We start from the raw sequence: 25,066 nt of genomic DNA on the forward strand, positions 1-25,066 counted from the left end.
TGAAATTCTGCTTTTCATCTGCAACAAGGTGGCTCTTACTAAACTTTGAAAAGCAGAATTTCCTGCTGAAATCTTTCAAATTAACTGTTCCATTATGAAAAATAAATATTTAATTCCATGCCAGAGAGCCTCAGCCAGGGCTTGCCTGCTTTGTGCTACTCCAGTTCATGATAAGAAGTTCAAATCTCTAGAGCTCACCAACCTGCAGAAGTCCTCCAAATCTGGTCTCATAACAGCTGAGCCAGTGAATACTCATTACATTTGTCAGTCTTGGCTGCATGACTTTTCCTCCCATAGTCTGGCACTCTGTCAAAGCATCATTTTGCACCACCCTCAAATTACTATTATACGCCTATTTCTGGATGTAGTCTCAGGGATGTTTACCTTTCCTTGAGCTAAATTTTGGTGGATATAGCATACCAGAGCTTTGTCATGCTGGAAGTAAAATGTTCAGAAAACTCAACATACTGCCCCTTACTAAAGAAAGAACATTGCAATTATGACACAGAAACAAGAGCCAGGAGGACTTGGATCTTCCCTCTGTCACAACACACTCTGTGCCTTAATTTCCTGTGCCTCCCCTTTTCCAGAAAACCAGACATTTTTCTGGAAACCAGACATTGTGCTTCCCTACCTCTATATAAACAATTCAAAATCCAATGCTGCACAGGGACCAAATATTACTGCTGCCTGACACCACTGCCTTTGCTTCCAAGTGCCAAGTCCCCCAGATGGCAGAATAAAGATGTTGTTTCTTAATGCTGATTTCTGTGCAAGGTGCGCTGCCTATGTTTAGACAGAACAAGCCATGGAAAAACATGAGGACTTAAAGCACTGGGGCTCTCTCTGGGAAGAGAGGGAAGAGATGATTAAGAGCAGGAGGTGCAAGGGAAAGCAAGTTGGAACATATGCTACTTCCTAATAATACTCAGGTTTTTTTGCCAGTATCTCTAAATTAAGGTGGCTGGTGCTGTCTTTCCTCCTCCTGCCCTCAAATATTTCTGCTGAATTTAGCTGTGAAGAGGATGTGGAAACAAAGCCAATTTTGCTTCCCTTTTGCAAAGCAGTTAACAGATCCTGAAAACGTGGCTAGCATATGAACTGGATGCCGCATTCCAGAATTTGAACATGTACGGACACATTCCCCACAAATCAGAAAAACCCATGAGAAGCTTTGGTTTATAGACACACACAAACACTGCACCAGCAATTGGCAGAGAGGATATTGCTGCATTGCTATGCTGCAGTCATTATGTACCCCAGAAACATTGGGTCTCAGCAAGCCAGAAACAAAAATAAATAGGTAGAATTGGATAATTTTTCTGGCATTAAACAAATCCATCACAGTGATGAGGGCAGAGCTCCTGCCTGCCTGGCTGAGGAGAACAGGAGCAGGTCTCAAGTGAGGGACACATTCAAAGGCAGAGAGAGAAAGTACACAATTGATAGCAAGGAAACATAAAGAAGGGGCTGTCTGTAGATCTCCCTCTTTTCTCCAGGGCTGGATTCTCTCAGCACTTTTTAAATTTTTATTTTTATAATCGGAATTTTACTATATAATTTATATATAATAAATATAAATATATATATAAATTTTAGATCTCTGTTTATAGGCACAGAAGCAAGAGGGGACCACATCACCACTCTGGGGTAAGTGCAGTAAAGCCAGATCACCTTTAGCTGTGGGGTGGATTGTGGTGGTGCATCCTTCCTGTGGGAGTCGGCCTGGCTGGGACACAGAGTTAGCCAGATTTCACTAAGAACCAGGCGTTGAGTTCAAGCCCTGGGAAACATTTCTCACTTAGGGCAAACATAACTGTTCTTCCCACAGGCCTTGGTGTTGTTATGTTAATTGATTCAAGTTCTGTTCCCCTACTGGTTACTCATTCTCCTTATATAGTCATAGTTCCAGAAAGTTCTCCCCCCAAAGGTATATATTGTCACGCCCCCCCTTGTTTCGGGCCCTCGGAGTTTGTCCCCATACAGCATTCAGTTTCTGGACATCATCCCCGTTTTATTTTCCATTAAAGTTCTTTCAATTTCAGCCAACTCCATTGTTCCCACTCCTTTATTTTTGCCACTTAAACTCTCAATACTCTGACCCCAAAAGTTTTGTTGCGGCCACCTCACCATGACACTTCCTCCCTGGCCCTCCTTGGGCCACACTATGATCTCAGAAATGCTGTAAGGCCTTGGCCTTGATGAACAGCACCTGAGCTGAGCTCCTCTCAAGCTTATCAGAAACACCATCTGCTCCCAGGAACTTGCGCCGTCCAACGAGCTCCAGTTATTTTTCCAAACAGCCTTGGAAACTTATTCTTACCTGAATAACAACCCAAATGGAACAACATTAAAACGATGTTATCAAACTTTGAGAAACAGTTATCACTCAAATTGCAGCCAGAATAGAAAATTACTATAGCTAAAGCAACTTTCTTGCAATGCTAGAAACAGTGGGTCCAAGTGAGACCCTTTGAGTTTTCCTTGACCACAGCAGGCTGTGTACACACTCTTTTAGGTCTGTGTACCTATCAGTCTGAATATGCTATAGCAAAGGTACTAGGAATGTTGCTCTCTTAGATTCTTAAATATCTTAGATTCATAAGTTAAGCCTATAAGTCAGTTAACTGTTGTGCTTACAGTAAATTCCACAAACTCTTCTGTTAAATTGTTAAAATTCAGCTATTGATTAAGTGTTGTTAAAATCGTTAGACCTAAACTGGTGGTCAAGTCCGAGGATAAGTTTGGCAAGGAGGTCTATTCTGAAACTTGTGACTCAACAGGAGGGTCTCCCTTATTTTTTTTAATCCTTACACTTACCCTTATCCTTATTCCTTACCCTTAAGCTTTTTTGTCCCCAGCTCCCACATAGATAATTTTTGGCTGACTTTAGTTTTATATTGATTGATTTTAGATTTCAGTCCAATTTTTTCTCTGTATGCTCCAATGACCAAGTAAGTAGCAGAATGAACTCTTCTAACAAACTTTGTCATGCTTTCATTTTAATATTAAACCTGCTTTTGCTGATACTTTTGCTGGTGATTCGAGCAGCCTGAAATATTCATGACAAATTTGCCTTGGAGACATTCTAAGCAAGGTTAATTTAATAATTTGGTTCTTTCCTAGCAGTATGATGTTATTCACGTGTTTTCTTTCTCTCATACTTGTATAGCAAGCAATAAATTCAAGGTCAAATACTTTGGCAATACAGTTGACAATGGACAGTTTTCAGCATTTGGGCCACGGAAGCAAAGCTGCCTCTTTTTGAGATGTCATCAGATGGTTCACCATTGTTTAAGATTTTATGAAAAATACATGACATCTGTTCCTTGATGTAAGAATAGGAATGCAGTTACAGAGGGAGAAAAAAAAGCAAGGGTTGCATGTTCCTTGTAAACAAATACATTTAAATCCCTTTGGAAGGCTTGATAACCTTCATTGCGAGGTCTCCAGTAGTCAAAAACTGTGTGGAATTGCTTGTGATGAGGCCATTCAAAATGAAGAAGGAATTTAAAACTACCCCTAACCCAAATACCACATAATTTCCCCATTACACCATCATTTGGGGATGCACACTGCCACTATTTGGTGTTTGCACAAAACTATCAAAAGAATTAAGAACAGAAGGTTAAAGGGGCAGATGGAAGCATAAAGTACCCTTCCTATGGCTCTTGGCATTTTCCCACTTAAGAGTTGATCTAGTATCCTCTGTGTAATGCAGGATACTACACTGCTGTGGAAGACATCCCTTCTGCAATACATGGATTTACATCTTCTGTGGAGGCAGCATGATTTAGGCCTTGATGGGAGCTGAAGCACATGAAGGTGGAAGGAGAGATGGGTGTCTGTCACACTGAATGGCAAGGCTATGGGATAACCATAGAACAGGCAGTGAGAAGGAATTAGTGCTCTGCAGGAATGTGGAGCAATCACAGCTAGAGCACATAGCTGGGGAACTTAGACTCTTAAACTCTTAGTTCCTACTAGGTGGATGTTACTATCACTTTTAGAAAGGGCAGCACATTACCTGGACTGGATCACAACCAGAATGGATAATTTGAGAAAAGCATATAAATACACTAAATAAATTTATTTCCCTCTCACAAATCAGATAGTTGAACCTTGGCTGTTTTACCTCAGGAGATGAAGACAGGAAAGGTTTGATGTATATATTGGAGTCGTGCACTTTCAGGTCATGGTCTCCCAGTCCTCGGGTCACTCCAATTGTTGCCATAACCCGAGCCTGGAAATAAAGAAAAGCAATGGGGTAAAATCTTGTTACATTGACTGTGTCAATAGGGAATGAGATAACATTCCTACTCTGTAACTGCTACAGTTAGGGATGAATTCCCTTTTCTCTCCCAGAAACTCTAGATTTAACATAGCTAAGCAGTGTCAAAGCATTTCACACACATTACATCTCCATTTTTCTCCTTATTCCAAGCTTTGTTTTCATCCACATTCCACTCAGTCACCATCTCTAAGGTACTGGGTCTACAGAAACCTAATCCAGTCACCTCACTCTCCACACCAGTCTATGAGAGCATTCCTTCAGCAAATTATACTGTTAGTATAGGTTTTATAGAGAACAAGGAGGTTAATTACTCATATAAGGAATTCGTGGCATCTTCCTTTTGACATATTGTTGCATATTTCCTTTATCGGGGAAAGTGCCAAGGGCCACCTTAAATTGCTGAACACACAGATGACAGCAGCACTGACCACAGTGCTCTCTTCTAGGGAGAGTCACTCTATAGCAGGTCTGCAGTTCCCTCACATCTACCACTTTCTACCCCTAGCACCTTCCTCTGCAACATGAGTGGTGTCCCAAGAGGTTCTGGGCTCTCCTTCATTAAAGCTGCTCCAAAGACTGACCAGGCATTCAGCCTCCCAGGGAACCCTGTTCTCCGTGCTCTGCAGATCACTTTCCTCAAACTTGAGCTTAGCCACAGAAGCTTCTGAGCAAGGGAGCTCAGCATCACTAACAGCAAGCAACTGACTCAGAATCATTTTGCCTCAGTGACTCCTGGCTCCTGGGGTGATAAGAAAGTAAATTAAAAAGATTAAAAAGATTAAATTAAAAATTAAAAATATGTGCATGAAATATTTTGCAAATAATTATAAACCTCATTCAATTCATAGATAAGCTGCAGGTCTGAACCTTCAAAACATGGACTAATTTTGAAGAATGTCTATTTTTGCATTAAGATAAGAATGTAATGCAGCAGAGAAGCACTATTTAGAAACACCATACCAATATCAGCAAACCGACACCACTGCGTCCTTATATTGATCCTATTGCTGCATCCAGCTAAGCTTGCTGGGACCAACACTAATGATCTCACTGTTCTTAATCACAGAACTGAAAACAAAATGTAACAGAACAGCGTTTCTCCCTTTCCACTATCAGCCTTCACATATCAGAAAAATTCAACAGTGAGTTCACATACACTAGCTGAAGAAGATAAGGTTAAAAGGTGTTATACTTTACAAATCCTGCCTGATCCCTCCTCTTCCTAAATTAGTTTTGCATCTCAAAACACTATTAAATATCTTCCCGCTTTGTTCTAGTTACATTTTACAATGAAACAAGAACATTTAAAGTCAATTACTTACTGAAGTCTCATTATAGCATATTTACAATGAAAGAATAACAAAAGCAAACTAAACAATAAATGATGGCTGTAAAATGCTTTACTGTGTTGAGCTCTCCCCACCACCCCCCAGACATGAGACATTTATGACAGAATCAAGATATTCTTTCAAGCTGTCAAAACAATCAAATAAAGAGATACTGAGCGGAAAACACTGGACTGCCACGGGCTAAACTGAGTGGTAAACAGCACAGAATTTCTTCTTCCTTTGGTCTGAGGAAAGCAAACGTGCCCACCTTCTTGCCTTCTCCATATATAAGAGGAAACTTCAAGTCATCTTCCTCAATGGTTTTGTATGCCCTGTGGGGGGAGGACAAACAACATTTATGAAGCTTGTACTTACTTAGTGACCCAGTGCCCTGAAACAAGCAGCTGTGATTTCAAAAACGGGGGGGAAAAAATCATTACTTTTCCTAGAGACTCTCTCTTTGAACCAAGATGTAAATGTCCTTTTCTGCAAGAAGGTTTTCTGCAAATAGTTATCCATTTCACCAAAAGGAAAAGTGAAGATGGGAAAATATCTAACATGCCAGGCTGCTCCTATTGATTGCAAAGAAAGAGATGAACTTGAATAACATTCTAATCAGGTAAGATACTGTCAGATATGGTACCAGCTATACCATAATACAGTGTCATAAAAAACCCCAAATCCAACCAAACAAAAAAACCCAAACAAAACAACCTCAAACCCAAGAAACTAACCAATGCCTCGATTCACACTGTTAATGTGAAACGTAAGCATTGAAAGGATGTATACACACAGTGTGAAACAGCTTCCTGATCCTGTTCTCACCCTCCAAGATGGCAGAAACCAAGACAAGCTTCATGCGCTAAAGTTTTAGGATATTTAGTGCTCATTTGACCTTGACTGCAACAGTCAAGATTGTCAGAGGCTTCACAATTCACTGCAGCTTTCCCATGGACAAGAGAGAAGAGAAGTAAATGCTCATGCTCTGATTCTGTTTACAGCATGCCAGTGTACTCTACCTTTTACACATCCAGTTGTTGACACTGAGGAGGTGAGAAGGTTATCAATTTTGCCAGTGAGAAATAAAGTAAAAAACAACAACAGAAAATGACAGTCATTCTCATAAACTGTGAAGTCCTGTGGCATGCTTGAGCTCAGCTGCTGGGATACCCTTTTGGCTAAGGTACATTGCCCCGGAGGGGCATACTTTCCTTCATACCACGAAGTCGTCCCTCCTCACACTTTCCTTGCAATGTTGTGCTTCCCTCCTGGCCCATCCATGTCCAAAGCCCTCAGGGTGATACCAAAAGTACCCTGAGTGCACAAAGGAGAAGGGAATGGGCTGGGCAGACCCCCTGCCAGCCCCTGCTGTGTAGCTCTCCAGCTCTCGGGGATGGCTGCCTGAGCTCCAGGGAGTCACATGGGATCGGGTTTAAGCAATGCTAAGGCTGTGACATAAACCAACATGAAATTAAAAATTAAGGGTGAAGTCCTATATTGTAATCAAACTGCCCCCGCTTCACCAAAATATGGCACAGGCCTGGGATCAATAAATGGTGTTGTACATGCTGCATCACCCAGGCAAGCCTCAGGCTTACTGAGAATTGCATAGACATTTAAGCCCCACCTTTACATTTCCCAGTAATCAGAGGAAGGGATCATATTAGGATTTTGGAGGTGAGGAAGGACCAAGAAAAAAGAGAAGAGCTACCAAAATGCACAGAAGAAACAATAGTGGAGGGCTCCCCTCACATGCTACAAAACATTACTATGTATAAAATCCCAAAATGAAACTAAGGTTTGCAAAATACAGTGGGTACTTCATGTAGTCAAGAATATTTTAGAATATATAACCATAATACTTGGCCATCTCTCTAAGACACAATACAGTGAAGACATTCAAATGGCATTCTGCACTGGGAAGGGCAAATAAATTAGCTCTTAAACCAAACAAAGAGGCCCAAATTATTACAAGTAGACACCATGATAACATTTCCCTGATGTTTAAATCCTGGAATAGCATTTAGTTGGGAAGGTGTGGACATACACATTTAGAGAGGTAAGGAATTACAGCTTGGACATTCTTTTTCAGGCCTGGATTTCTCCTGTCTCTCAGCTCCATTCCCAGGCTGACAAGCTGACTACAGCTTCAGTTAGGGAGGAAGTCTCCCAGGGTGATAATATGGTGAAAAACAGAGTGGAATTCATAGTAAAGATTAACACCTGGTGTCTTTCCCGTGGGATACATCCTGAGGTGCTGTCCCAAGGATGTTTTTCCCAATTGTCCAGTGAACTACTGTCCTGTCCTAGTTGCACATAACACACTTTAAATACTGGTTGTCCGTACAATAAAGTTGGCCTTTTTTCCCCAAAGAGGTCCGTGTGTGTTGCTGTCTTTTCTCTTTTTAGCGCAGTAACCACAGGAAGGAGGAGTCAGTCATGTATTTTGCTCTTATTCCTTCCTTCCTTTATTTCTAACCAATATCTCTGCCTCATTCACGAACTTGGATATCCTGGTTTGAATGTAGAGTAAAAAATTTACTGTTTCTGACTACTCATGAACATGTTTTGACGCTTCCAACTGGACCTACAGTTCTGGAAGCCCTGGGAAAACATCCTTGAGGAGTCTAAATGATGCCTTGCATAGAGCCAGTTGTGCTCTGCCACCAAGAAAATGGGTATCAGCTGAATCCATTGTGAGCATCAGTCAAATGACTAATCAAACCACAAGCCTAAGAAGACAACCATTCCTACTGGATGTTCCCACTATTGTACATATTTGTTAAAATAGCAAACAAAACTAAGATGATGTGATCTAACTACTTGCAGCCCCCTTTTTAAAAGAAAAAACAAGCCCATTCTTTACACCTGCAAGGTAACTACAAATATTTAAGACCAAAGCCCTCCCTTTACACTGTAAATTGACAAAAACAGGGACCAAACTTTTTTCCCCTCTCTCGTCTTTCTCCTTATATTGTCCTGCACAACACCTCACACTGACTGTGCTTTAGGAAGAAAAGAAAAAAGTATCATTTAGGCAAGTGCCCTTCAAAAGAATGCTCCCCACTGTTGAGTCCAGCTTCTTTTATATTCCAGCTTTTTTTTTTTTTTTTTTTTTTTTTTTTACGGAACCATTACAAAAACTACTGTCCCTAAGGCCTTCAACTGTGACACCTTATTGTAAGGACACTGGGGAAGGCCATTTTCCAAGGGCTTCAGCTAACTTTCTACATCAGCAGATTAGGGAGAGCAGCTGGCTAGCCTGTGACCTCGTAAAGCTGTGCAACTAAGTGAGGGAGGCCCAGAGAGCTACAGTGATTTATTTCGTGGTTTCTCATAGCCTGTTGCCTCTTCGGCTTAGAACCTGGGTGTCAAACTCATCTCAAATGTGTTTTTTCTGTTGATGTTGCTATTGCCTGAAAAATTATCATCACTTAAAAACCAATACTGAGAACTGCAACCACAGCAGCACAGGTAGCACAGACACACTGAAAAGCAACCTGAGACACTCTAGAAATGTACCTATGTCCTGCATTACTAGAGAAACAGAATTAATAATACACTACTGTGTGGTTTGCTGCAAGAGAAGCATGAAGCACAGATTTTCAGCTAACAACTTAGCAACTGCACTGGGGAGATGGAAAGAAGATAAGAAGTTCATTTTAATTTAAGCTCTGTGAAATCTCCTGCATTTTGTATGTGGGTTTATTTCACACAGGCTACAACCTTCTGGACTATTTATCTTGATTTTATGTAATAAAGTTGCATTTATACTGTTGTGTACTGTATATAAAGATATAATATGGCAGTAGGTATATCAAACAGACATACAGAGAAGCTAAGGGGGTGTTTTGGCTCTTTCAGTGCCAGCATGGCCTTATTCAGTCCTCTGTGTAATTCAGCCCAGCTCACTGCTTTAACAACACAGTGTTGCAACCCTCCCTTCTCCATGTCTTCCTTGTCCAAATCCCAGGAGGATTTGGTAGCTACCAGGGCATGACAAGAAAGGTTATAAAGACAAGACAATGCTATTGCTTCCAGCTCTGAATAGGCCTAAAGCTTGTTAAGTGCTTCTGCCATGTAAGCCTCTATTTTTCCAAATGGAAAAACAGGGGGAGCAGTAGGGAGTAGAAAAGGCAAGCTCGCACCCTGCTAGATCTAGCTGCATTTTTTCCAGTTAACTTTGTTTCTTCTTTTCATCTCAAAAGAAATTATGAAATGCTACTGCTGTCCAAAAATATTGAACTAGGTCTTGACATATGTACCACCCACAAAGTTACATTTGGGCTCAGGATCAACATTGTGGAAAACTGGGCCAAATCGCAACAGGAGTTAAAAGAGATGTCAGAAGAAAAGAACTAGGACTGACATGATGTTACTCTTATGCTAACTGGAATCTGCTCTAAATGCAAGGTGAAAAAATAACCAGAAGCTACTAAATGCACAACACAATCTACAGAAGTAGCTTCTTAGAGTGCTGGGGTCATTAGCAGTGCTTTAGCATTCTTTAAAAAAAAGATTATCAAAGTTACCTGCATATTTCTGGGTCAGAACTTGAAAAACCAGTCAGTTCCCATATGCAAATTTCAGAGCCAAAATTCCAGATAATGTCTTACATGTGCTATGAGCTCCCCTGTCATATAAGTTGTTCTTAAAATTGGCCTTTTGAAAGCACATACAAATTCATGTAAGAGTAGAAGTTGATGACTAAAACCAAAATCCAAATTCTATTTTCTTTAATGGCAAACTGTGTAAGGTTATTGGTCATGAAAAGTATTGCATTGGAATCCCCAGGCACAACAGATGGTGTTGAAAACACAACCTCCCCTGACCTGGAAGGTTCAGTTCTGTGCACGACAGGGGAATACAGACTCTTTTCATGGCACTTGGCTTTAGAAACTTTGTGTTTCACATCTCTGCTTTTGACACCTAATAGTAAACTGAGAATTAAACCTAAGGAAGAGTAAAAAAAAATCATCGTCAAAGGACTTTAGCTTAAAGCATAGAATAAACTTACTTGGGGCAAGCAACCAAGAGAAAGTACTACTGCTTCGTAAAAGTCCTAGTTTATACTGAATACAAGGCTAAAGGCATCTCTGAGACAGGTTTGAAGATTTCCTGTATTACTAGCACTAATTTGCTACCACTCTATAAACCTCCAAACCTAGGGCCACCCATACACCCTCCACCTGCCCCAACTCTTCCCTTCACCCAAAATAACCCAACTCACAACAAAACTACCCCAGACATCCAAACAACCTCCTTCTCAAGCTCAACTTTCTTTGGTCATACCAACAGAAAATAATGTTTTAATCTTTAAGCAACACAAAACTTGACAGAAACTCTTTTTTTCCCCTCCCACACAAGTAATCAGTGGAATGGAGCTCACCCTTTGGGTAACAGAGCTCAAGCCACCAGTCCAAAAGGAGCTGTTCATCTGTACTGTCTGTTGAACTCCAGGCATCTAACCAGTGTAAGTGCATGCTTACCATCACAAAGAAAAGATGTGTAGTGCAGGTTAGGCACAGAACCACTGAAAATTATACAATTTATGTCTCAACTCAGTCATAATCTTAAAAAATGTCCTTACACTTGTGCTTCCGCAGAGTCAGTATCTCTAACTCCAGATAGCACTGTCTGATACTAAGTACCCTCTAGATAGGTTAGCTCCAGTGTTCGCTGTCTCAGTATTTTTCCCCTATTGCTCATCTGACACATAGTTTAATGAATCAAAATTGCAATAAACAAAAATAATTAAGGCACACAAACTACAGCAATGTTTGTTAAGAGAGAAGATTATGGCAAAGTCAAATCAAAGACCAATGCACATGCACATGGGCACAAAATAGTTTTTAGGGAAAGATGTACCTTAACCAAGATACCCTCACAGGCCTTCTATCAAGTAAAGAGGAAAACATACAAGTATAAAGCCCTTATTATTCACAGAGAATTCAGAAACACCTTCTTATGAACTTGAAAATGTACAATGCTTAATTTTGCAAATCCTAGTTCTATCAATATAAAAATTAAAGTTAATAAAGTCTCAGCATGACTTGTACACATCTATGACCTCTGGCTTGGTCAAATCAGACTAATACATGAGTCTTGGACCTCCAGGAAGCCTTCACTACTGTGTACAGTCCTAAGACGGAGTCTGGACTTCGGAGAGCACCAGCACCACATATTCCTGTGGAAGTAATTCCTAAACAAAACAAACTATCCATTTTGGCCAGCCCAGTTTAAAGATGCAAGCACCAGAATCTTTTCAGGCACTTCCGGGAATGTGGCTGACTTTTTAGTCCATTCACCTCTGTTGAAGCATTAAAAGAAAGTGGTAGAAGGAAAGTCAGGGACAGGATTGTCAAGCATCTCAAGCATTTAGAGAGGACCTTGCCCAAAAAAAGATAGATCAGGAAAAAAAAATTATGAAGGTATTTAAAAGCAGAGGCTGGGATGGACAGAGCAAGAGTATTGCAAATGCTTTCATTCATTTTTTGTGAGCTGTTGAGCTTCCACTACTGAGTGGCAAACCAGTGTGCAGATACTGCAGCTGCACATCAATAAGGTTTTCTTGCAACAGCCTCAGCAGGCTAAGTCTTTCTTTTTTGCCCCCAGTGAACCTGCTGCCTTGAGCACTTCTTAAAATTTATTTCATTTCTTCTACTCTTAAAAGACAAACAGGAAGATTTGTCAGCAATTTACTCTGGAGATAGAGGGTAAGGGAAGTGGGCTGTTAACTATATGGGCTGAGTGCACTGGAGTGCACCATGATGGACAGAAAAAAACATCTGTAAATTCATCTTTTGCCATATTTCTTGTTAAAAAGTTGTTGTGAGGCAGATGGGAGATTGGAGAAAGGCTGCATGTTAAACTCACAGTGCCTCCTCCACACTTGCTAGCTGGGATCCTCTGGAAGCAAAGGAGATTGAGGTTAAGGAGGAATCACAAAGCAAATTCTTCTGGGAAAGATCTCTGAAGTGCAGGAAGAAGGAGGCAGTGAGACACAGCAAGCAGAGACCTCACCATTCCACAGCAGTGTTGGAAACTCCTCCAAGGAGTAAGGGGCCTCCTCTCAGCCAGAAGCAGAGCCATAAATCAATTTTTGGTAACAAGGGAAAGAAAGAGAAGTGCCACAGACCTAGCTGAGGTTATGTCAAATTTGTGCAGATGGGGAAGTCAGAAAAAGCCATGAGTGTGGAAAGAGACTTCACCTTATCAGGAAGAAGGGCTGCTTTTGCTTGGATTTTCAGATTGAGGATTATCTCATTCCAGTTTAGTTTCCTTCTGACAAAACAGACTGGGATTCTTTTGTTTGCTCTTTCATATGCAGCACCTGATTCCGCGTCAAGGCAAAGCCCAATTGGAGATGCACAGCCATGCAGGGACAGGTCTGCATGGCTTCCAGAGGGAGATGCTCTTGCAAGACATGACTCAGACCAACGTCTTTCTTATCACTCTCATTTGGCCCCAGAGAGGCCATTTACACAGAGCTTTACTCCTGACTTAATCTTTCTCTTTTGTTGCAGCATATTACTTTCCTCTTTCTGCTTTCTCCTGCCCCAAAGACTCTGGTTCAGGTCCTGTGGTATGTGCACACTTGGGGGAAAGAACCATTCACGTCAGGAGACGTGCTATACACAGCAGGCCAGCTCTAACCTCCTGCTGCTCCTGCAGTGAAGGCTGCAAATCCTGAAAAGATGCATAACATGCGCATTGCAAACAGCCATTTATCACGGCAGAGCTGTGCCCCAGACACCTAGGCACAGCCCAGCAAGCTGCTCTAGTTGTGTGCATCAACGAGGCATGTCCCCTCCCGCTCCCCACCACCTTGCAGAGAGAGAAAAAAGCACAGACACAGAAAGTAAGGAGGGGACTGCAGATGATGGTTTCTACTGCAAAAATGATATCCTCTCTCTCTCCTCCAGAATGGCCCAGTGCTGCAAAGGTGCTCCATAATCATTAAATTATGAAAATGTAAGTTGCCAGAAGGAAATGAATACCAGGCATGACTAGGGAAAAGGTTGCTTTCTCATGAAGTAATTATGAAATTAAAATTTGATCACTCCCTGGTGATTGTACAAAGGATACGGCTGAGGTCTCAAACACAACAATACAGCCAGGATTTCAGCAGAAAAAACACAGAATGTTTCACTAGACAAAAAAGCTCAATTAAAAAAAAAAAACAAAAACAGGAGAAAGGATGACTTTTTGCAAATTACATGATTTTGGCTAAAAGGTGCAATCAAGCAGGTTAGAGCATAGGGTTTGCAGACTTCCAATTACTTCTTACAAGTTGGAATCAAGCTGTTAGGAAATGCAGTTTATCTGAATAGGACTAATAATGCTAAGCTAATTAGACCCACAGGCATTAGTCAGCAGATAAATTCAGGCCAAAAAGAGGGATACTGTCACTTTAAATACTGCCTTGGGATTGGTGGAAAAGGTAATGAGGAGTGTCAGTCGGGGCTGTTTTATTAGATGGTTCTCTAGAGACTACAGCCTGAGGTTTCTGTAGCAGGGCTTTTGTGCTTGATTCAATAAATCAATTTATATTAGAGGAGGGTGCAGCACAGGTGCCATCTCCATAAAGTATTTCTGTGGTATTTCTCAGTCTGCTCAGGCACTCCTTGGGCAGGCTACATGAATGTGCTGTCAAAGGACATCAAGCCCAGCAATTAAGAGTAAGACAGTGGTCACACTAGCAATATTTGTTCAAATCAGCTCACACATTACCAAGCAAAACATGTACATTGGCTCTCACCGGGGTATTCTGGATCCCCGATAAGTGATTAATGAGAGCCTGGTTTTTGTGAGCTGGACTCTGAACCACAGACGGCAAAGCAGGCTGCACAATGAAAGCAAAGGCATTCATCCCCAGCAAAATAAAACAGCTTGAAAAGTGAAGTTGCTTTTTTAATCAGATGCTTAGAGGCTGAAAGACATTCACTGCTGGAAAGAAAAGGGCGAGTGAAGAGCAGGCTGGCAGCTTTCCAGGCAGTGGACAATATTGACTCTAGAATAAAATGGGTTTTGCTTAGTGCCCACCTCAGGGCACTAGCCTCCCTGCTTTGGAATAAATCATGCAAGCAATTCCCCAGCACAGGCTGACCCTCGGGGGCTGACCCCATGTGCCACAGCACCCCTTCACCAGACACATGGACACCGAGCTGGCAAGGGCTCAACTGCTGCTGCAAAGATAGCATGCCCAGAGACAGTACCCAATTACCCCCGTTGCTACCGCCTTGGGCTTCAGCCCATGATATGTGGTGGGCACCACACTACCTCAAACCATTTCTGATGGGATGCTGCTCATCTCTGCCTCTCCTGGAGGGCAAAGGAAGCAAACAACAAATAGGCCAAAACCCATACTTGTTATCTAGGTCTTTTTTGCCATGCTAAAATAAAGTAAAAAAGCTGAAGTTCTGATCTGGAAACAATCCTTTAAATTCCACATCAATGCAAGCAGCAGAAAAGCCACTGTTTTTGTTCCAAGGAGGAGCAAAAATTAACTTTGACACCATCGATGTTGATGCCAACTGGTAGTGCCTTCTGGATGCCTTCATTTAAGCACAGTGCTGTACAGCTTCTCCAGCCCCACAGAAGGCTGAGAGGGGAACTCTGGAAGGAGCCACAGTGAAGGACACAGCCAGTCAGAAATCCAGGTTTGGGAAGGTTCTAGGATATAGTCCAAGCAAAGTACTTCAAAATTGTTCACACTGGATGTACATGTGAAGGAAATCTGACCAGCTGTATCTTAACTTTAAATAAAAGCCAGAGAGAGAGAACACTGGTTCTGTGCAGTCCTATAAAGGAGCAGCTATCACTAGGCCTACTGTTTCTCCCCCTCATATTTCCACTTCAGGTTACTCACCCCCTTTTTTAGCACTGACCACTCTCTGCTTACATGGCCTCTGAGTCTTTCCTGATGCTTCTATTGTCAGGACTTGTCAAAGCCACCAGGGCACCTCTCTCCAGTACTAGTTTAACCTCTGCAATGCATGGGCTTGGAAACTCCAGCACAGAGACCCAGCTGTGAAAGACTGTCAAGATATCTGCCAGCAAATTATGACTTGAGAGAGCTTGAAAGCTTGTTCAGCAGGACACACTGCTCTTAAGATGCCTTGCCAGCTACACTGCACGTTTTGCAATCGTTGTTGAACCACAATGCACAGGGGGCAAGGGTGCAGGAAGGGCGGCTCATGGTCAGCTCTCAGCAATGTGGGATTTATTTTACGTATATTTAACATAGCATGATTTCTAATTGCAATTGCCACTGAAAAGAAAGGAGAAAGGGTAGGCGAGCTGGAGAGAGAAGCAGTTACTGGCAGCCTGGACTAGTGATGTGGTATACATAACTGGATCAGTGGTTGTCCTAATGCTGTGGGGAAACTTGGCAGCTACCACTGTTCTGTGGTAACTGCTGAAACTGGTGCTACCACTGTGGGCTGTGGAGACAAAGCTGGTATGGAAACTTCACATGAAAAAAAAAGAAAGAAAAAGAAAGAAAAAGCAGAAAGCAAAAAATAAAGGGCCAAATACATTATAACAGAACCCAAAGACAATAATCTTTTGTAATCCAAACAAGCTGGGCAAGCCAAGCCATTGTTGAGAATCTGAAAAGCTCTGGACCAAAGGAAGAGGATAAAAATGAAGAAAAAAGGTCATACAACTCCTAACGGAAAACATGAAAAGCATATTGAATTGCAGAATAAACCAGTTTATTTTCCTGAGGAAACATCAAAGCATAGCGTGTTCTACATTCTCTCACTAAAGGATTACGTAATTAAGTGTAAGAGTAGCTCTTTCTTCCTAATATCATCTGCACCTCTCTACACCTATGTGCAAATGGCAACAAACAGTGAGGTTAGTGACCAAAAACCAATTCAGACAATTGATCATCTGCACTGTATATGATAAAAGTTCAGCAGCATTTTACTGGCGGGCCAAAGTGCCATCTGACATTTTCTAGAAAAGGAATATATATGCTAATTTATTCTCCATGATAGATAGTGTCCTTAGAAACAAATGCAAAACAGACATGTCCTCGGCCACTGTGTCTTGGTGCATCAGTTGAATCCAGGAATAAGAAAGGGAAGAAAATAGAAGCAAAATCGTTGAAGTGGAAAACAGCCACTAAGAAACCTGTGCCACCTCAAACCATCACATCTGAGGGCCCACCAAACTGAAAATGTAATGTTTTGTCCACAATCACAACCATTAAAATTAACCCAGACTTTTAGATAAACAGAAACTGATTTCTTCCCCTCTGCCTAGGGGATCACTGCACACAATTCAACAGGTAACAAACACCTTAGGCAAAACCTTGCAAAAATAAATGGATCTTTATTCAGAAGAGCTCTGTTTACACAAATGTATGGCAATAGAGCAATTTCCTCATAATTTTATTGTCCTGAGGCAACCAAAAAGAGGTAACTGATGCACTAGTTGTGCAATATGGAGCAGCTGAAAGATTCAAATTCTTTTATTAGGACAAAAATGTAGGCCCCATTTTTCACTTCCATCCAGAAGTCAAAAGGAACAGCAGGGAGAGGTAGCCTCATCACAGTCTCCACATGCTTCTAATTGGCACAGGTCACCTTTATCTGGGACAATACTGTGATGAATTCAGATTTGAATTTTTCAAGTCACAGTTCAAGCCTTTATTCCAGAATAACTGTTTACAGCTAAGCATATCTGTACTGAACTGATGACAATTTTTGCATTGACCATATTAGAATCTCTAACTGGATCAATGTGTATCCTAGACTTCAAGAAATTTAGAAAAATCAACTGGAAAAAACCTGTTTTCCCCTCCCTGCTATATGCTAGAGCTAAGAGAGTTTACAAACCAGTACTGAAAAGCAGCACATTGAATCAAATCTGCCAGTTTGACTTACCAAAGTTCTTCTACCTTACTCAGTATTCTACATTTAGAATTTCTGTTCCTTTTGCTAATGCCAAACAGTATTAACTATGTAATAACTGTTTTTGATAAGGTAAAGCGCTATGCACACATTCACAAGTGAGGTAGAAACTAATATACAGAATTATCTCTTCACTTAACTTTTAAACTGTCCATTGCTGTATGAATCTCATCATTCTGTTGGTGATTTGGACTGAAAAAAATAGTGTAGTAAGTAAAACTGCCACTGAGTTTTTTGACATTTCGTTTGGAACCTCTAGTGTGCATAAATAGTTATTTTTCCTCTTCATGCTTTACTTCGTATTTATCAATACCAAATTTTATCACTGTGATGCCCATTTGTGTTAATCACTTAATTCTTTGCAGTACCTCACGGTCATTCTTGTTTAATAGGAAAAGAGCTGTGGTGTCACCTGCCAATACTGCAACTTCAACCTTTCCAACCTCACTTCCTATCCAGGCCACTAACCAACCAGGGAAATGCAAAACAACTCCCAATGAACCTGAAGAAACCCTCTTTTCCTTCCAACGATGATGACAGAAATCTGTTCTTGCCCTCATCTCAGGAAGTTCATGGCCTATGATATTTCTGTAGCTCTCCCCCATGTTTTCCCTCCCAACTGGCATGTCACATCCTGAAAAAGAGCTTTTCGAAGTCTACAAGAAGCTATTCCTTATTGGTGCCTCCAGAGACATCTGGGAGTTTAACAAAAAAACCTTCCTTCTGCAGAAATTGGGAGAGTGTCTCATGACCTTCCAAATGTTTTGCTGTCTAAGTCCTCAGTTGATCCAGTGTTCTTATTCTGTTCCCATTCTTTTACTCATGCCTGTAGCCTTTTTAAAATGTGAAGTCATCATTCTCAGGGTAAAACTGCATATTCTGTTCAAGATGACAGACAATGATGGTTATTCTCAGATTTACATGTGCAGCACAAACACTTCAGATTATATTAAACTTAGATCATTATTCTGCCATTAAAACATCATTATATTTATGGTCCATAAAGCATGGAACAAAGCAAAAGTTATGTAGAGCTGTAGTTGTATGTGAGAATCCAGGCTTCCAAATCTAAAACAGGCTTTCTTTTTCTCAGTTCTTTTTCTTCCTGAAAGGACATTTACTACAGACACTAAAGCACAAATGGTGTGAAAGTGAAGACCATCTGCATATATTGGGCTTTTGCCTTTACAGGACACGCACAGAACTCACATCAGCAAAGATTAGGGCTCCTCCAAGTAGCCTCTTGAACCCAAAAAACAATGAAGACATTTAGCCAGAAACAAAAACCCCACATCATTCTTTCTGTCTTCACTTTTTAAAGTCCATGCTGTTCATTCAAGACTTTTCATTTTAAGCTGGCTGTGTTCACACAGGCCCATGTTTAAAACAATTCCTAAAGGGATATTCAGACCAAGCTGTAGTGGAATAGGGGAGGCAGCTCTTCCCTTCTGCAAGCTTTCCTTGGTATGTGAAGGCATGATGGCCCAATATCTTGGTTTAAAAGACAAATGTCTGACCCACTGATTCAGAATTTATAAAAAGCTATTCCAAGATAGGAAAATTGTTTAGCTTTCAGAAAGATCTCCTGGCACATCTTTGCCTTTATATGCTTGCTCACACATTAAAATGAACTCTCTCAAGGGAGGTCAACTTATTTAAAACATCTTCTAGAAGAAAGATACACCTGAAATAAGGAAATGCATTTTTTTCTAGTGCGCAGGGGTACACCTCCATGTTTGATGCAGTTTACACTAATCAAAGATAGGTACAAGGCAGGCATTGGTTGGGGGAGAAGGTTGACCCCATGCTGAGAAGGACACATTCTTACCAGCCAGTCATGTTGAAGTCACGGTACAGCATCCTCTTTCCAACTTCCTTGCGCTGCACCCTCCGTGGAAACTCTAAATGTGTGAATTCATTTCCCAGCAAGTGAGGCTGCATGTAAGCCTGCGGGCAGAAATCAAACCACAGATACCACATAAAAAAAGACATCTTCTCTTTTTAATGAGATGATATTACCATCCCTTTCTGGTCCCTTCCCACACAAATTCCACCCACTCCTCTACCCTTCTTTTTAAATAAAGAAGATGATGTGCTCTTTTACAGGAAACAATGAATATACACCATTTCTGCCCCTGCCTGAAATCCAGACGCAGCATTATAGGGAACAGTCCTTTGCCCTCAAAATCTTTCATTTCTTCTCCCTGCTCCTCAAGATTTGGGATCTCCAAACTACACTTCATCCATTGACTCTGAAGGAATCTGTAGAGCTTTGTAAAAAAACCAGAACATATGCCCTTTTTAAGTCAGTAAGAAACAAAGGAATGATCAAATACAAAGCCATGGAGGCAATTGGAGGGGTGAGTGTGCAGTGAAGCTCAAGCTTTTTAACTCCCAGTTTAGTTATGCCAACAACACAGGAAACCTAACATTGGTACCACACTTTATCACCACCTCAAGAAAAATGCACCCCATCACACGACACTGCAAACAAACAAGCTACAGAGCAATTTATTTTCTTGTTTTTGAAAAACTACATCCTTCATGCAAAACAGACTTTTAGAAAAGCAGCAGAAGTTTTGTGTCACAACTGCAACGAAGGTCCTTGATAGTTCTAATGTTCAATTGCTGCTCATGTCCTCTCTGATGCACTGCTCTGCAGATGCTGGGAGGCCTCTTTGCCAGAGTTGTGCCTCTGGCTCATATTCTCCAAAGCTGACGATAGTAGAGAGCATTGCAAGGCTCTTCATCCTGTGTAAATTTTTGGATTGAACTCATACACTGATCACTTGACATGATAGGTTAATCCTAAACACACTTTATTTATTCTTTCTGAAATAAATCTTACTCCTTTCTCTTTAGTACTCAAATAAGCAAGCCTTTCTCTCTTCCTCCGCAAAGATGCATTGTGAGTGAGCACTTATAAAAGATACAGTCAAATTAGATAGGGAACTGAAGAAAGTTGCATTTCTTAACCTTTTTGCAGATAACTCTTTTTCCTTATCCAGCCAGTTAAGGCAATAAAGTCTGTCTTATCTTCAGCAGCAGCTGCCATCAAGGAAGATGAAATGAGCTGGGGTTTAGTTTGTGTGTTATGTCATAAATTTAGTGCTCACCAAAGGTAGAGCAGCAGGAAGCACTGAAAGCCCTTATTGATCTACCTGCCACCTGTCATGCAGATAGTTCACAATAAAATATTCCCTGCATTTAAGAGTTGAGCCTGCTCCCACTCAATTTAGTACATCACAACACTTTCTATCAGTTTGTCTCCACTCTTGTCACCAGACATCCTTCCAGAAAACACCTCAAGTTGGTTGGAACAGGACTGAGGAAGGTTTCTGTGTGTAGCCAACAAGATTGGATTCTGCTTCCAAAGAGGTGGCTTTTAAGCACACAATCCCTCCATGGAATAGGAACTCCATCAAATTCTCTCTGTGTAGAGTTAAGGGAATAACATTTTTTTCCTTCAGTCTACAATCAGCCAAGGTCACCTTCTCCACCCAAATATTATTGTCAAGGGCCCTCTAACTGGATCCCTCTCCCCATTACAGAAATGGTTGAGAAGCACCAGTGACTTTTGAGAGGTTCAGCAGTATTAGTCCAAATGAGACTTTTCATATTTCCATAATTCTGAAAATTCATGTAAAAGTACACATAAGTTTTTTATTTTATTTCTTTTCATTCCAGTTGCAAAAAAGATGGAAAATTCCTAACTATTTGATGTATATCAATGTATGAACGATATTTGTTCTTCGTATGATAACAAAGAGCTGGATTGTATTGCTATTTTAAAATTTTTTAGTCTATGATATTGTAAACAATGAAGTCAGTCTGCATTGAAAGTGCAATTCAGTTCACTTTTAAAAATGCACAGCCTATCTTGATTAAACCACTACCAGCTAAATACTGTCACCTGCCTACAAAACAAGGTCATATTTGAAAAAAAACATCACACCTGATATCAAAATGATAACCTTCAGATTGTGAGATTACTGGTCTGAATAAGAGGTCCAGAAGAAAAACACTACAGGCTTTTAGCATTTTTTCAGTTAAAACCAAAATTTCCTTTATTGAAAAGGTAAAGCAATCAGGAGAGACTGCACTGCATAAAGATTTACTCAAATGGAAAGTCTGAGGTCGTAACTGAAATAAGATTAAAGAAGTTACCGGTGGACTGCTAATGTTCAAATAAGACTTCTCTTCTGCAGCCAAGCCTCAAAGTTTGATTTACAATCCAGGGATCTTAACTTGATTCTAATATTTTTGGCATCAGTGAAACAGAGGGTAAAGAGCAATTTGGAATCTGCTGGTGTCTGTGATCTGAATTCTTACATGAAGAAACGGGGATTTTTGTTGTGCTTTGTTTGATTTTTAAATTTTTCATATTTTTTACCATTTTTAACATTTAATTTAATAATTAGTTATTTTTGATGCTTCACTGGTAATTCTACAGAGAAGAATGTTTCTACTATAAAACTAAGCTGCAACTTCCAGTTGGGTTTGTTGAAAACTATTCTCCATGTACAAGGCAGGATTCTTCTCCCCACCTCAACAGAACTGTGCTGGGCAGCAGAACCAGAAAATAAATAAAAAGCAACAGTTTAAAAATCCACATATCTTCCAAACAGATATACAAGCAGAACAATTAAATCCCTTCAAGTGATCAAACAAAACAAAACAAACAAAAAAAAAAAGAAAAGTGAACTGACTACTAGAATTTCACCTGTGATGACACAATGTATTTTCCATTTTAAATTTGTTTGGTGTCGATTTGCAAAAACCTCAGATCAGAAACACCACTCAGAGAACCTGAAAATTAACAAATACTGTGGCTATCCAACACTTCCTATATCCTTACGAGGTATTTTCAGACAACATTGTTATTCTGTGTTATGGAACTGGAACATTTTTCATATTTTCTCTTTCAGAAGCTGTTAGAGTCTTTGACATAAATCTGGCATAGTCTGCATTGTGTGTTTTTGCTACTCTGCCATTTTATGGTGTATTTTGTGGCTGGATGTACTGCATTCAAAATTAGTTGTTCAAAATGGAGTTCCGTCAAAGAAGTATTAGTCATGGTTGTTTAAAAAGGGCATTTACTTCCTGCTGTGTTTCCTGGTGATTAGAAAAGCAAACATGAAATTAAGATAAACCTAGACTTACACAATAGCATGCCAGTTAATTAGGCAGCAGAAAACACTGCAAGTATTTTATCTGTACCTGAGTAAGGCCTGCCACTGGCTTTCCAGCTCCTTCAGTAGGCACTGTACTGGAAAGTCACTGGCACTAGTGGTTTCACTGCATCCTGTGCTATTTTCAGATTTGCTGCTTTCCCCTACACAAACTATATCTTACAACTTCATTGTTTTATCTTATTGTGCTCTTTTCTCCAAAAGAATATTCTACCTATATGGCACTACTGCTCACACCAGCATGCACAGCCCAACGCACCCTGAAGCTTTGCAAATGACTTGGCCATTATCATAAGGACGCACTTAAACCAAAGAGAGATTAAAATTAAAGGATATGGTGGTAAAAGGAAGGAGAAGACCAGAAGCCAAATCCATCTCTTGATTGGTCTGTCATTTTGCAAAAGGCCAGGACCCCTTCCATGGAACCATCCATGGAACCATACATCTCTTTTACCATAGCATCATCTACTGTGTCAGACAGATGAAGCAATCCTACGCTTGGTGATACAGGGAGCCAAAAACTGTAAGAGAATTACATCTTAACTGACTTGTAATTAAAGTGCTGACTGGACATTTAGGAGATCTAGGTGCATTTCCCTTCAGGCTCAGGTGCTACAGGCATCCTTCAGCAGGTGAGTCAGTGACTCTTTTCTCTTCACCTGAGCAACAAAGTAAGAACAGATCCCCTTTGAGCCCATGACAATCTGGGCTCATGCATGAAAGGTGGTAAATACAAAGAGCACCCATGGTCACTGTCACTGGTGGCCACCAAGTCTCTACTAGCAGTGACATCTGCACTGGTAGCAGTGGTGCACCATTTCTGGCGAACTTTTGAGGGGCAGTTTGGCTGTACACATGAAGATGCTACAAACACAACGCTGACCTCACAGGACATCTTGAAAGTGCAACTACAGTAACTAATAGGAATACACCCATCTGCAGCATGCTCAATTCATCATTCATTTTAAAAACATTTTCCAAGGGAGTAAGTAACAAAATCTATCCTATTTACTGTTGCAATTTCAGACTATCATGACTGAAATTAATAGTCTCCTCAGAAGATGAAAGAAAAATTGCTTCTGGCTGACACTGCCTGCACAACTGCTGAATGTACCAGAGCAGTAAATCCAGTAATTTTTTTTTGGATTTTTTTTTTTTCATTCAAGATACACTCATATGGGAAGTCAGGACTTCTCCCAAGCACAGTGTGGAGGTCTCCTACTACAAGAGAGACACAGAGAATCAGAAGAAAATGAGGCTTTTGAATGCTCACTAGTGGGAGGGAAGCAACATGGTGTACTGAACCTCTACAGAAGCTGAAGGACCAAGGGAATACTGGTGCAAAGCTTGCATACCTTACATCTTAAGAACGGTTCTCTGACTGAAGGATTGATTACCTTCTGCAATACTCTCACAAGTTGCATGACATAGAAGTCTGCCTCTGCCATATGGCCTGCCTGAAGTCTGAAGCTAGATGCTGCCCCACCACTGCCCTCCTACAGAGTGATGACCAGGCACAGAGCTGCTTCAAAGTCAGAACAACTGGATAGTCAACTTGTTCTCTTCAGGTTTCCATGCCAGAGGCATGGCAATAAACCTGACAGGACAGGGAAAACATTTGTTTCCCTCCCCCCTAAGTTATTCAATCACTATTAGCTGAAGCACAATTTTGTCTAGGACTAGACTGGAGGACTTAAAATAAAGATATTCACATGACCCGAACAACTCATTATCCCATGGATTTCTTTCCACACAGAAATTAAGGCTCAGAAAAGAGTGCCTACAAGAACATCCTGTGTCACTAAAGCAATCAACAGGCTCTAAAGGCGGAGGGAAGCTCCTTCATCTTGACTGCACCAACAGTGTCTGCTGCACAGAGAACAGCCTGCAGGCTGTAAATCCATACCCTTCCTTTGCTTATACAGTAACTTCCTTATAGTGAACAGTATCTCTGCATTTACCAAGTAAATATTAATGCCAAACTGAATAAGGGATTTTTTTCCTTTTGTACAGGAAGAGTAGCACAACATGCTTGAAACAAAGAAACCCAGCTTTAACTGCAAATAAGAAAAGAGACTCAAAGTAAATAACTTTCAGACAGAATAACAGACCAGAGATGTTGATGGTAGAATAGAGTAACAGCAGAGCACAGGGACAAACAAGTAAGAGGAATTGTTTGGGATTGTTTGGGATCTACTTAGCAAGACAGATGCAAACTTTGGAGTGTAATGCTTATGCCAACCATGCAAGAAATTTGAGGTCATCTTTTTCTTTTTTTTTTAAACACAAGAGTAAAAAATCTTCCTTAGGGAATCTTGTGTTTGAAAT

The 25,066-nt window shown here is 40.7% G+C and overlaps 1 protein-coding gene across 3 annotated transcripts in view; it reads right to left on the minus strand.

Annotated features, from left to right (window-relative positions):
* The window catches only part of PPM1H (protein phosphatase, Mg2+/Mn2+ dependent 1H), a 134,363-nt gene that overhangs the window by 12,702 nt on the left and 96,595 nt on the right, over positions 1–25,066 (minus strand). For 2 of the 3 annotated variants that reach the window (XM_014890885.2, XM_088165614.1), the window contains 3 exons: positions 19,375–19,493; positions 5,891–5,954; positions 4,136–4,243 (listed from right to left, as the gene is read on the minus strand). In XM_014890885.2, the coding sequence (XP_014746371.1) occupies positions 4,136–4,243; positions 5,891–5,954; positions 19,375–19,493 (291 nt within the window). Of the gene's footprint in view, positions 1–2,212; positions 2,324–4,135; positions 4,244–5,890; positions 5,955–19,374; positions 19,494–25,066 lie in introns of all 3 variants that reach the window. The other variant, XR_015803961.1, reaches the window with a different exon arrangement.

This window comes from Sturnus vulgaris, chromosome 5 (assembly GCF_052056855.1).
Source record: "Sturnus vulgaris isolate bStuVul1 chromosome 5, bStuVul1.hap1, whole genome shotgun sequence".
Classification (NCBI taxonomy): domain Eukaryota; kingdom Metazoa; phylum Chordata; class Aves; order Passeriformes; family Sturnidae; genus Sturnus; species Sturnus vulgaris.